Source organism: Camelus dromedarius, chromosome 9 (genome assembly GCF_036321535.1).
Source record: "Camelus dromedarius isolate mCamDro1 chromosome 9, mCamDro1.pat, whole genome shotgun sequence".
Lineage (NCBI taxonomy): Eukaryota > Metazoa > Chordata > Mammalia > Artiodactyla > Camelidae > Camelus > Camelus dromedarius.
The window spans coordinates 20,175,572-20,189,358 of NC_087444.1; the positions used below are offsets into that span (position 1 = coordinate 20,175,572).

The window sequence follows — 13,787 nt, forward strand, 5'->3', positions numbered from 1 at the left end:
ATTTGACATCAATTACTTTTTTTATTCTAGAGTCATTTCATCCGCAAATCCTTTATTAGTATTACTATTGAGTCGGCCATGATACTCATTCCTTCATTTAACACATATTTAATGAGTGCCTACTGTGTGCTTAGCAGGGGCTACAATGTCAGATAAATCAAAGCCCCTCTCCTGTGAAGTTTGCATTCTATGGAGGGTGCGGTGAAGCAGGCAGACAGTTAAATAATTACAATTAACGTGTGATGATAATTATTCAGAGGGAAAGGGAGGGCGGTCATGGTTATAACCAACAGTCCAACAGTTGCTTAAACCTTGCATAAGTCAGCTGCTCAACAGGAAGATTGGGGGTGAGGGGAAGGTAAAATTTGACTTAGTGATTCTCATTTGCATTAAAATGTTTGAAAGTTCGGTTGATTTCATCACCAGCCAGAAGAACCATTCAAATGATGCCCTTATCGATGAAGTCAGTTCTTTCTCTAGCAAAACAAGTCCTCAGTTCACAGATACGCAATATTCTGAAGTTCCTTTATGTTTGTTGTTTTAGCTTTAAATGCACTTTCCTGTGGGGGAAAAGTATTTGTGCTAAATCACAACAGAGTATTTAATGAAGAGAGGATAGAATTATAACTATGACGTCTGTTGTTCATTTATAATACTTTGAGAAAATTCTTTTCCTCTTCTCACCAAGAATTTCAGGAACATGACTCCCTGTGAGTAATCCCACCTCGCTGTCCCCACACTCTTACCTCCTGTGTCATCATCTCACCTGCCTAGCCAGGTATCCATGACCTCGAATAAATTTGTCTTGAGTGGAATGTGGCACTGAAAAAGCCACTGTTCTGAGTTCAGGATCTGTTAAATTTCCTTCACTTACTTTTCTTTATGGTTGATCTAGTTGGTTAGATTTTGGTACCAAAGAGGTCTAAGCCCATGACTGTGAACTGTTCACGGAACTCTGCCTGACATGTGGTCAGTATTCACCATAGAAGAACTTGCTTTTAGACTGCTGACAATGAGTGACTGTTTATCTGTGGGGAGGTGCCCTGCAGCTGTGCTGATCCCCAAAGAGTAGGTGCCTAGGTCCAGGTAGAAGTAAATTCTTCACAGCTGTTACCTGTTTATGAGGACTCAGTTGCCCCAGTGAGAGGCACGATCCCTCTCTACCAAGTTGGAGATGATTCAGGCCAGGCGAGCCGGCCTGCAGGGTGTGAGTCCTGGAGAGCCCCGTTCCACAGCTGTAATATGATGCTTTCATCATTCTTGTGGGGTTGCCTCCTCTAATAGAGGAAAAAGTAAGAAGCCTTTTTCAGACTTGGCTTAAATTGAGGGAGATTGATGTTTGTCTGCTTTTAAAACCAAAGCACGTGTCTGCCAGTGCCCAGAGAAGGTACACACCAACTGCAGAGCTGCTCTGCTGGAGACGGGGGGGCCCTTCGGACCCCTGCACATTGTAGATGGGGCTGCTGGGGAGAAGGGGCCTCTGTCTCTGCAGGAGCCTTTTCTGCACCAGCCGTTTGGTGATGACCCACCTCTGTGAAAAAACCCAAACCTAGAGGAACAGCAATGGCAACTTTACAGCTGCTTTTGCGTTTTCTTCCTTCTAAGACTGTTAATTATTTTTTAAAATGGTTCTAACTCCCTTTACTTCAGACACATCCAGGTTCAAACTAAGAGGACAAAACCACATTCCAAGCCAACTCTAAAGGTCATTTGGTTAACTGTTTTCTTGAATTATTGATACCATCTGTAGCTCCTCACAAGTATTCTTGTTATCCAATCTCCTTTGGCTCAGAGGCTCACCTTCAACTCCTCGCAGACACACACGGTCTTTGGAATCTCCATAGTGGTCAACTTTCAGACACGTAAAGATTAGATGCAGATTTTGTAGATTTCTCTTCAGTGTGATAAGATGCAAGGGCTCTGATAATGGTGATAATGTGGTTTTAAAGTACATAAGCAAAAAGCTAGTGGAGAACAGTTGCCTTTTGTAAAACTGGTTGTCTTATGAATAAGCAATAAGATTTACAGTTTTGCAGTTAGAAGAATTCTTACCCTCCTCCCCAAATATACATGCTGGCTGTCCCTTGGGTAAGAGTTACTTGTGGTATTTATTTTAGTTTTGCTTTTATTTTTTAAATTTTACTTGCTTATTATTTTTTACTCTCTTTTTGAAAGTCTTGTATTTATTTATTTTTAATGGAAGTACTGGGGATTGAACGCAGGACTTTGTGCATGCTAATCATGAGACCTGCCACTGACCTATACCTACCCCGCTGTGGTATTTAAATATGAATAATTCTGTTTACTTTATCACTGTTTCTATTTTCCAATCGCAGTTCAGAGTTGATGCCATCATCGCTGTTTTGTTTGTGTTTGTGTGTGCTGTTTGGAGGAAGGCTGGAATACAATTCTTTGTTTCTTGATCCCTTTGGACATAAAGTGGAAATGGACCATGCTTTGTTCTAAGCCAGAGACCCCAGGTCATTCATTTTCCTCAGGCTTATGAATCATAGGTTGTTGTATAATTTGCACAGGCTTTAAAACATCCACTGACCAACAGGAACATGTAACCTGTAATAAGCATTAGTTTCACCAGCAGAATTGTGACGCTGCTGTGAACCTCAGCTTGAGATGCAGTACTGTTGTGTTTCAGAATGAATTATTTTTATGGAAACTTTTAATAGCCCCAATCTTATTTTTCAGATCCTAGAACTACAAGAGCATTCAGATCATCCACGCCATAAGTATCTTTTCATAGTGTTTTAGAAAGTAGAATGATTGAACAGGTATTCTACCAAAGAGGAAACTGTGACAGTCAACACATGGAAAGATGTTTACCTTCCATGGTCATCTCGGACAGGCATATTAAAATGACTATTAAACACCATTTCACACTTATTAGATTAGCAAACAGTAAATAGTCTAACAGTACAAGTATGATGAAAATGAGGAGTAGAAACTACCCCATTTAGAGAACAGCTTGGCACTGGCTAGTAAAATGACAACCAGCATTGGTCTCCTAGGTAGATGTCCTACACCATCTCTTGAACATGTGCATAAGGAGATATGTGTAGGATGTTTATTGCAGCACTGTTTGTAATAACAAAAATCAATAACTGTCTAAATGACTCTGAAAAAGGGACTGGATAATTAAGGAGTTTTATAATTTTGATAGAATGTAACAGTTAAAATGAATGAACTAGATCTATGCACAACCACGTGGATGAATCTCTTAAAACACAATGTTAACTGAAAAAATAACCAGTGTGACATATACACAATGTGAAACATACTCTTACTATAAATTTTTAAAAACTAGGAAACAGTACTGTATTTGGCGTATGAATGTATATGAATCACGTAGGAGTGTGAACACATGGAGTAGGTGGATCCACACGCAATTCATGAGGTCAGCTGCCTCTTGGGAAGGCAGAGAGGGGCTGGGGCAGGGGAGGCATACATGGGAGACGTCTTCTGGACCTGTAACATTGTATTTTAAAAATCTGAAGCAAATAGGATAAAATGCCACTAGTTAATTGTGGTGGGTTCATGAATCTTCTTTTATTTGTTTTGCTCTTCTGTGTTAAATTAAAAAAAAAATTTAATGATAAGAGATCTGCATACCTAGGAGAGAATGCTGCATTTTTACAGTTCACTGTATGAGAGTAATTGTTGCTATTCCTTTAACCAGTTATGGCTGGCAGTTGTGGTCATTTGGCACCCAGGAGGGGTGAGGAAGAGTGAGTTCTGTTAGGATGCTTTACCTCTTAACTTTGTGTAGAACATCACCCCAGCTAATGGCTCCTGCCTGCTTGCATCTGTCTCCGTGTCCACTCTCCCCATGAGACTCTTAGGAAGGCTACCTTTTGATGAGGTGTCACTGAGATGGACAGCTGGTGGTCCTAACCTCTCAACATAGGTGAGTGATGAAGTCCATACCATAAACCTTAGCAAAGAACTCATCGTCTAGCAGTTATTAAGACCAGTCCTCATGCCTTGGGGATTCTCACCACCACCAAGGGTTCGTGGTGAGAACTTGTGGGACTCGTAAGAGCTTCTGTCATGACTCCAAAACATGTGACCGTCTACCAGGGTTCTCTGCTAGTCTGAGCAAATTTTATGCCATGCTGACCCTCAGATTTCCTTCTTCCTGCCCCCACACAATGGATCAGAGCGTGGATGATAATCTGGGGAACCTTTGCCTGGTGTTCCTTCCATCAGTTTGTGTGAGTGGGGCACCGTTGGTCAAGGAGACCTTAGCTACCCTTGTCCACACCATGGCCTTAGGGAAACTGTTGTCTATAGACAGACACTGCCCCCTGGTGTAAAGCAGATGAAGCTGCAACTCTATCAGACCCTCAGATTTCCATCTGGGAAGGATACGGAGATGTAGGAGGCCTCCAGAAGGTTTAGGGAACTTCTTTGAGCCAGGAGCATCTCAAGAACTGGGATGTACCTTGGAAAGCAACTAGCCTGACACCTCTATAGCACCCAAACCCCCAGTAGCATGCCTGGCCCGAGCCACCTACAGCTGCTTGACCTGTGCTCTAAGGTGTTGCCCTCCAAGACAGCACAAGGAAAGCCATTGAAAATATGAAGGCAGACAATGTGAATATGGCGATGGGAACACTAGACTTGAGTGCCGTGATGCTGCGCTGCAGGTGGCTTCCTGCAGCGTCTTCACTGTGCTCTTGGAAGTGGCTGGATCAGAAAAGTTGATTTTTTTTTTTTTTTTTTGCAAGTTCAGGATCTCTTAAAGTTGCCCAGTGGCCCCGCAATTAGTTGGCATTGTGTCAGCGTTGACCTTGGGGTTTTCAGAATACTGGCTTGGCTCATCTCCACAGTGAGAGTCTGCGTTGGAAGGAAAAGCCATTGGAGATCTCCTCTCGAACTTTGACCAAACGATCAAACAGAAACTAACATCTACATCGGTGGGAGTCATATGGTACTCAACAAATAGTTTATGGTGGTTGTAGAGAAAAGAGAAGATGTAGAAAAGAGAAAAGAAAAAAATCACCAGAACTTCTACCAGCCAGAAGTAAAACATGCTCACGTTTTGGCGGATAGCCTTCTAGGCTTCTTATTACACAAACGTGTACATTTGTCGCTTTTACAGAAATTTGTATCTTAACCTGATTTCATCTCTCAGCAGTACTGTGGATGTCTTTGCTGTGCTCACAAATGAACAACTCCCCATTTTTTAATGGCTGCAGCGTAGCATTCCAGGGCACGGCCATCCCAGGACAGGCTTATTCAGTTCTCAGTAGGTTGGTGGTTTTCTCTTTTTCACTGTCCTGGAGCTCCCACGGCCCATGCTCGTGGGCAGCCTTTGGCTCAGGCCTTCACTTCTCCCAGTCCCTTGTGTACCCCTCTTCTCAAGCCCAAATTCCTGATGATTCTGTTCCTCTCATTTTCCCCAGATGTTCTTTGTCCCAGCTTTATGGATGAGATGGAGGGTACCAGGTGTGAACTTCTTAAGCATCCTTTCCTTTTACTTTAGAATTAATTTTAGATCCTCACCTATCGTAACGTTTCTCCACAGTGTCCAAGAGGAAGACATATCTCTGCCCTCTTCCCTCTCTCACTTTTGCTCTTGATTCCATACATTGGTTATATCTGATCTTCTCTCTGCATTCCCTGACATCCCAAAGAATGGCCTGTGTGGTGGATTTTGGTGGTATGTGGAAATGGTATTAAATAGCTTTAACTCATAAAGGGAGAGGATTATTTCCTTTTCAGCTCTTCTTCTACCCTTCTGTTTATCTGAGAAGAAAAGTCTCATTTGGTGCTAGCCTTTCTCAAAACACTTGCAAATACTTCTGTTTTAACAAAAGGAATGAGCCAGAATTACAGAAGGTTCAGCCTTTGGCAGAAACACTACTTAGTTAGAGTTGAATAATGATATTCTGCTTTTATTGTATTCATCATTTGTTTTGTTTTAAAAGTCTTTTGAATTATGAAACATTTCAAACAAAGTACAGAGAGTAACATCACAAACACACATGTACCTATTTCTAGGCTTTATAAATGCTAATACTCTGCCGTGTTGGTTTAAGGTTGAATCAGTCATAGTTCAGCCAGAGAAACAGAAGAACTCCTAGGAGGGAGATGTATGTGTTTGTATATGTGTGTGTATATGTATTGTATGTATGTATGTGATTATAAATGTAACCAATGAATAATTTATTATGAAGATTTGATCCAATACAATTGGGAGCTGGTTCGGCAGTTCCTGTAAGACCTCTATATCTGATGTTGGAGCTTGAAGTCTGCAGGAAAGGCAGCCTGGAAGGGAAGAAGATACGATGTGGAACCCATCAGAACTGACTGGCACCTGTGTCATTCTCACTGCCTGCATCCTTGATGAAGCAAATGCCTTTCACCTTGGAACTGAACACACACCTGGCCTAAGAGTCAGAGAAGCTAAAGGAAGGTCCAGGGCAATGTGGGTCAGTAGCAGGTCCAGCTGCTGTGTCACACCCACGAGGTGAAGCAGCGAAGATGTGACAGTGCAGTGGACGTGAGGCACAGAAGCACCTGCCCCAATCTTCTGAGCATGAAAACCAATGGCTGCTCCTTTGCATTCTCCCTTCCTTCCAAATCTTGCCCAAAAATATCTCTGGTGACCCATCTTACATAAAAACGTCCCAGCCAACACTTGGCATTGTAACAGGGTGTTTATTTTGATGGTTCCATCTGACCAGTTAGACTTGTATTGATATACCATTTTATTTCACTGTAAATTTACTTAACTTAAAAAAATTGAGTCAATTTAAAAGCAGACCATTAAGTACATAATAGAAAACAGAAATGGGCACGTAAAACCCTAGCAGGGGGCACACAGGGGACTGAAGTTTGGGGAAGGCTGAGCCTGCCCTGTAATACTTCTAGAAAGAACGCTAAATATATGTTCTTTACTACCCTGACTCTGATTTGACTCTTTCTTTGGCCTAAGAATTCCTTCCTTGGTTTTTGTGTTGAATAGACCACTAGCAGTCTTCCTCTGCCTGGCTCAGGTGTCACATTTGCAACGGTTTCCTTATTCCCCTAGTTGGAAGTCACGTCTGCTTTCTTCGTGTTCTCATTAACTCACTTCCACTCGGGCTAACACAGCATTTGTCCATCCCTGCCTTGTATTCATGGCTTTGGGTATCTTTGTTGTCCTCACTTGAATGTGTGCGCTTAGAAGGAAACAATGTTTTTTTATTCATCATTGTTATCACCCGAGGCTCATAATACACTGTGTTGCAAAGTGTTGATACTAAAATTTCTTAAAAATTGAACTGAAATAACAGAAGGTGGTCAGGTGGTGGTGTTCCCATTTTATTTGGGAGATAGAGAGTAACAGATGCAGGTCAAATAACGTGTCCAAAGTCTTAATCAGTGGTTGGAACCAAGATTAGTTTCCAGAGTAACTGGTTTTTAATCCATCATCATTTTTTTTTTTGCCACACTATCATGCAAGGAATTAATGATGTGTATCATAGGCTGAGACACAGTGGTGCGTTGGGTTTCTCAAAAGGATGTAGAAGGGTAAGTTAGGGTTTCTTCGGGAGATGATAGATCATTAGAAGAGAAAATTTGAACTATCTCTATACGGTCAAGTAATGGTACAAAATAATATTTCCCTAGTAAATAATACAGCCATTGAATGCTTTGGAAATTAAGAAAGGAGACATCAGCAGGGTCCACGGTGGTTTGCTGAAATTTTAGAAAGAAGGCTGAGCTTAAGCTGAACTTTAAAGGTTGGGTTTAGAGAGAAGTGGGAAGGTCGTTTCAGATGGAAAAACATAACACTGGAAAAAGTATAGAAGAGGAATAACCTAGACCCTTGCTACACAAAGTGTGGCCCAGACCGTCAGCATTGACTGCACCAGAGCTTGTTAGAAATGTAGACTCTCAGGCCCTGTCCCAGCCTACGGAACCAGACCCTGCACGTCAAAGCTTGGGAGGCCCTGATGCGTGGTGTTTGTGTGGTGCCCTACCGTTTACTGTTGGCTAAAGAAACATCCCCTTGGCCCCCAGAATAGATCAGTTAGATATGAATGAATGAGATAAAGACATACTGCTAGCGTGTGGTCCCACTAGAGGAAAATGTGAAGTTTAGGGGAGTTTTGATTGGCTGGAGCTGAGGTTCAGGCTCAGGAATACAGATTCCATATGGTTCTCACAGCACACCATGAAAAGTCATGTTTGGGGAACTGGATAGGCTAGTGCAGACAGCCTGAATGCAGATTGGGTAGCAATTGGGCCATGTGGTTGGAACCTGGATGCTAGGACATTTGTCATTTGTCCGTGAACATGTTATGACTGAAAGAGGTTCATGAGGAATGTCTCAGGGAGACTGATCTGGTGACATCCTGTGGATAAATCAGAGTTAGGGAAGGAAGAGGTCTCAGAGACACTGGTTATTCAGGGACTAATCACTGAATTTTTAAAACACGAGAAAGTAGGCAGTATCAGGAAGTCGCCCCACAGATGTGTGTTGAATGCCCACTTCGGGCTGGGCATCTGGTGCTGCCTTCATGATGTGGTCACGCTCATGGAATGCTTTTGGTCGCGTCAGTCAGATAAGCTGAGTACTAAGTGCATAAGGTACTAGCAGTGATGACAGTAATGAGGTCATCTTTGATTTTTTTTCCCCCACTTTTTTCTCTGAAAAAAGCCCTGGCCCCAGAGTTGGGTGGCTGCCAGCCTCACCCTGGTTTTGCCATTAGTGCTTTACGTGCCCTTGAACGACCCACTTAATCGCTCTGTGGCTGAGCTTTCCCACTTTACAGCGTGAACATCGCATCTCCCCTGACTTCACGGCGCAAGATATTGTGATGAGGTCATTTATGGGAGGCGTTGTCGGTTTCCTGAGTGTCATAAAAGCTTATAATGCTGTTAGGATGAAATTACGTGTAAAACGTTCATCTTCTGAAACTTTTAAAATTTCAGTCCCGTAGTGCATGTTAGTCACTTTTCTAATTATAATGACACTGAAAGGGAAAAAACAACCCCGCCATCTGTGGCACTTGTTTGCCTTCCCTGGAGGCAGCGCTGGAGGAGATGACGGTGTATCTGAGATGTTCGTCTCACTCCGAAGGAGAACGGGTGGCGATTTCTCGATGTGGCTTTCAGGTGCCGATGGGCGCGGTTCTCCGCACAGAACCACTGGGGAATGTGTGCCCGGAGTAGTAGTCCGGGGCAGAGGGAGAGAGAGTGTGTGCCCTTGGGGAAGAAGCAGGATGAGAGCTCTGTCACGCTGTCACAGCCAAGAAGGCAAACGAGGAAAAGCACCCCCTATTCCGTGTGTGGGTGGCGCCTCCCTGGGACTAGCTAAGGGCTAAACCATCTTTGACTTCATAGGACCGCGGGGCCCATGTGTGTGGCTCTGGCGTAAAGGACCTAACAGAAATCTATGCAGCGTTTAAGCATCGCCCCTTTTACCTAATCCTCCTGGTGCCTTTTCAGAATTAGCATTATCATGTGGTTTCACAGCTGCCTGCCTGCTCTGTCTCTTACCTTTAGCAAAAGCAGGCATGGCCATTTGTGTCAAAGCCAAAAAGGCTGACACCACATAGAAAAGCGTGTGTTTCTGATCCCTCTGGTGACACAAAGCCGTGGCCCTACATATTCCGTTGGGGTCCCTGGGAGTGTGTGTGTGTGTGTGTGTGTGTGTGTGTATGGGTGGGAGGATGGCAGAGAAAATGAGACAGGTGGAAAGTGCGTATTCAGCTACAGACTGCTAGAAACAATACTGACTGGTACAGATAATACTGATCCGCTAAGTTTCACTGCTCCCTGCATTACAAACAAGGGTGTGTAACAGCACTACCTCTTTGTTTTTTAACTCCTTTCTACGCTTCATAATTTCTTCCAAGAATGGCAGGCTCCGCAAATGAAATACACCTCAGATTAGAGGACCCTTTGGAGCATTTTACCTGGAACATTTGCTTATCCTAGAATAACCTAGATAAAAATAAATTGTGTTAGTGTATTTTCAGCAGGAACTTAGAATGGTGCCTGGCATACAGTTAGCATTAGAGAAGCATTTGCTGTTCTTTTCTAGTATTCCGTCGTGGACATTCATTCATTTACTGATTTGAGTGCGTGATACCATCCATCTAGGCCCTGAGGTATTTGCTTTGGGAGCCTAAATGTGAATCAGAGATCCTGCCCTTAGGGAGACTGTATTCCAATAGGAAAAAATTAGACTCACAAATACATAAATACAGTGCAGTGAAGAAAATGATATGGGCTATGAAAAAGATCTAGATGGAGCTTTGCGGGGTGAGCAGAAGCAGGAGGGGGCTTCTGAGGGGTTGGCAGGAAGGCAGGATGGAGGAGGGGTATCTGAGTTGCATCTTGAAGGACGGGAAAGGTCCAGACATTCACAGCAGGAGAGGGTGCTTTCCGGGTGAAGTGAAGGGTAGAGACAAAAGCAGAAAAAGCATACTTAGAGAGAAAACATGACTAGTTTGTTTTACCGGATTGAAGGCAGTACGTTTACCAGAACATATATTTTGTGTCATCTGAGTTCCCTTTGCCCCATTTTTGTTTTCATTTCTTTACCCATGAATTAAATTTCAGCAGATTGTAATCAGGAAGGGCAGTTACTAAAACGGGTGCGAGTGGCTTTGTAATTATAGCTGCTGCTAAATGTGTGCTCTATCTATTCTCGTGATTATTAAGGTTTTCATTTTTATAAGCTGATCGCCTCCTGTTCTAAAACTTCCTTAATAGTATGCAAATAGGGGCCAGGAAGCGATATAAATCTAGAAACATGTTTTCCTTTGCATTTTACAATAAATCACCCCCGCAGACTGACCTGGGGCGGCTTTGTGCATCTCCAGAGGCCCACAGTCATTCGGGCACAATAGATGGGGGCTGCCTTTTGCATCCTCCCAGCCTTACTGAGGAGGGGAGAAAAAAAATCAGATCCTGGGCTTTACATTAGCTTTCTGTTATGACACACACAATGTCATGACTTCTTTTCTCTTTCCTTGACAGTAATTCCATCATCTACTTGTGATAAATTACTCTGCCTTCGGCGATTTAGCTTATCCACTTAACAGCTGAATATGCCCCTGCAGAATGGTGTGGAAGGAGCTGGGAGTTCCCAGCAGTGGAGATGATGCTGTTGGCAAGTCTCTCCGCCCTGTTATATCTCGGGTCAGCTCATCTATCCAGTGGGGGTGTTACTATATGCAGCAGAGAAACCACATGCTTTGTGTTTTTTAAACACTTACTCTATTTAAAGGTATTAAAAGCCTAAGTTCTAAGTGAATAGCAGTAATTTGGGGCGGGGGGGATCTTTCTTTATAACTTTTTTTTTTAATTGAAGTATAGTCCGTTTACAATGTTGTATCAATTTCTGGTGTACAGCATAATGTTTCAGCCATCCATATAATAATAATTTCTTAAAGTAAGACTGTCTCACTATGGAACAGACTTTTTTTTTTATGTTTTCCTAATAAATTTTAAGCTTGCAGTACTCGTGGAACAATGAGAGCTAAATATAAATGGACCCATAGCAGAAAAAGGCTGCCCAGGGCTCAACAGCTTATAAACGCAGTTGTGAATAGCTGTCAAGCCCAAAACAGTCAGTGACAAATGTGAACACCTACTCCTGGGTTCCTGAATTTTTTATATCTTGTAAGTTGTGTGCTATACTTTAGTACGTACTCGGGTACATATTATGCTTCCTTGCTTTAATAGAGCGCCTGTCCTCCCCCTCCTCTGTCCCTCTCCTCCTCCCCCCTCCCTATATATATACATATATAGATGTCTGTGTCTGAGGCATGTTTTTGGAAACATTTAAAACTATGCCACAGAGTGTTTTCTTGTTTAGATAGTGAATCCAAGAACAAGATACTCCTGGGCTCTGGTGACACCTTCTCTGAACTGAGTGTAGTATTGAGGAGGAAATAGCTGGAATGTTAGTCTTCTAATCAGAGTCAGTAATATCACCCCCCAACGCCCGCCACCCCCACCCCCTGCCATGTGCGCACCAAGGGCTGGTTGTTGGGTCTTTTATAAGGGAGGGAGGGTCACAAGGTGCCTGATTGGCTGTAGGTGAGGTGAGAAGTTTAGGGTTCCTAAAGGGCGATGGGGTTTGTGACTCTGATAAGGTGGGCTACACAAGCCAGCCCGAGCTGTTGTGAGATTAGGCATCACCTAGAGCTGTTAGTTCATTAGGGCAAACACGCCCAGTAAAGAATGTACTTTGTCTGCTGAGGGATCACAGGCAGACATCTGAGAGCCCAGGGATGGGGGTCCTTGGACTATGAGGGATGTCAGTTGGCCCCACACCCTAGCCAGTGTGGAACCACCTCTGTGCCCTGCCCTTAGCATCAGATGTATCTCAACATAGAAGAAAATCCTTGGAGGAAGCATAGGGTGCTTTACAGAGGGGCTCATGGTGGCCCTGTTGGTAGTAAATCAGGAAGCTTCCTTTGAACCGTTTGCTCCTCTGTTTCTGAAGTGTCTTGTTTCTTCCGCTCCTACAAACACACAAGCAGGAGCTGATCCCTCGTGGTTTGTGAGAGTACCACTTGCGTTGTCAGCATCAGTGGTCTTGTGTGTTTCCTCTTTCAGCTGTACGTGGCCACTGAGGCCATCCTCATTGCGCTGGTCGGGGCCACGCCGTCGTACCACTGGGACCTGGCGGAGCTGCTGCCGAATCAGAGCCACGGCAACCAGTCAGCCGGGGAAGACCAGGCCCTGGGCGCCTGGCTCCTGACCGCCAACGGCAGCGAGATCCACAAGCACGTGCACTTCAGCAGCAGCTTCACGTCCATCGCCTCTGAGGTACCGGCAGGAGGGTGGGTGGGGAGGGGACAGGCCCTCCCTCGTTGAGTGTCTGCTGCTTGGTCTTGTTGACTCAACTTCAGCACATCCAGTATCCCTTCATTCCAATATTGTTTTAGTTTTTTTTTTTTTACCATGAATGTGTGTTGAATTTTGTCAAATATGTCACTTTGCAATTTTCCACATGAAATGCAGAGATCGTGTGATTCTACCTTCTAATATGGTGAATAACATATGTTTGATTTTCAAATACCGAACCAGCCTTACATCTCTGGATGATATATACTTTTTGTATGTTGCACAATTTTATTTGCTAATATTTTGTTAAGGATTTTTGCTTCTACATTCATGAGCTATGTTGGTCTCTAGTTTGATTTTTTTTTTTTTTTGTACTATCTTTGTCTGGTGTTGGTATCAGGCTAACACCACATTCATAAAATGAATTGTGAAATATCTGTCCTTTTCTGTTTTCTGGAAGTGATTGTGTAGAATTGATGTTAGTCCTTTCAACATGTGGGAGAATTCTCCAGTGAAATCATCTGGGTCTTTAGGTTTCTTTTCTGGGAGTTTTAAAATTATGAGGTCAGTTTCTTCAAAAGTTATAGGACTATTTAAGTGATCTGTTTTGTATTGTGAGTTGGGGCAGTTTGTGATTTTCAAAGAATTGGTTCATTTCATTTAAGTTTTCCAATTTATATGTGTAGAGTTGTTCATTGTATTAACTTAATATCCCTTTTGATATCGGCAGAGTCTGAAATACCTCCTCTTTTATTACCTGATATTGGTGATTTGTGTCCTTTCTAATTTAATTACTTGTCAGTCATGATAGCGTTTTGCCAATTTTATTGATCTTTTTAAAGAACCAACATTTTGTTCCATTGATTTTTTTTCTGTTTTTCTTTTTTCCATTTTATTACTTGTTGCTCGTATTTCCTTCCTTCTGCTTGCTTTGGATTTCTTTTTCTCTTTTTCTTTTTTAGGTTCCAGAAGTG

At 42.9% G+C, this 13,787-nt stretch overlaps 1 protein-coding gene across 4 annotated transcripts in view; it reads left to right on the forward strand.

Moving 5' to 3' along the window:
* Window positions 1-13,787, forward strand: part of SLC22A15 (solute carrier family 22 member 15) — a 76,320-nt gene that overhangs the window by 980 nt on the left and 61,553 nt on the right. For all 4 annotated transcript variants that reach the window (XM_031457884.2, XM_064488872.1, XM_031457885.2 and 1 more), the window contains exon 2: window positions 12,583-12,795. In XM_031457884.2, coding sequence (XP_031313744.1) covers window positions 12,583-12,795 — 213 coding nt within the window. The remainder of the gene's footprint in view (window positions 1-12,582; window positions 12,796-13,787) is intronic.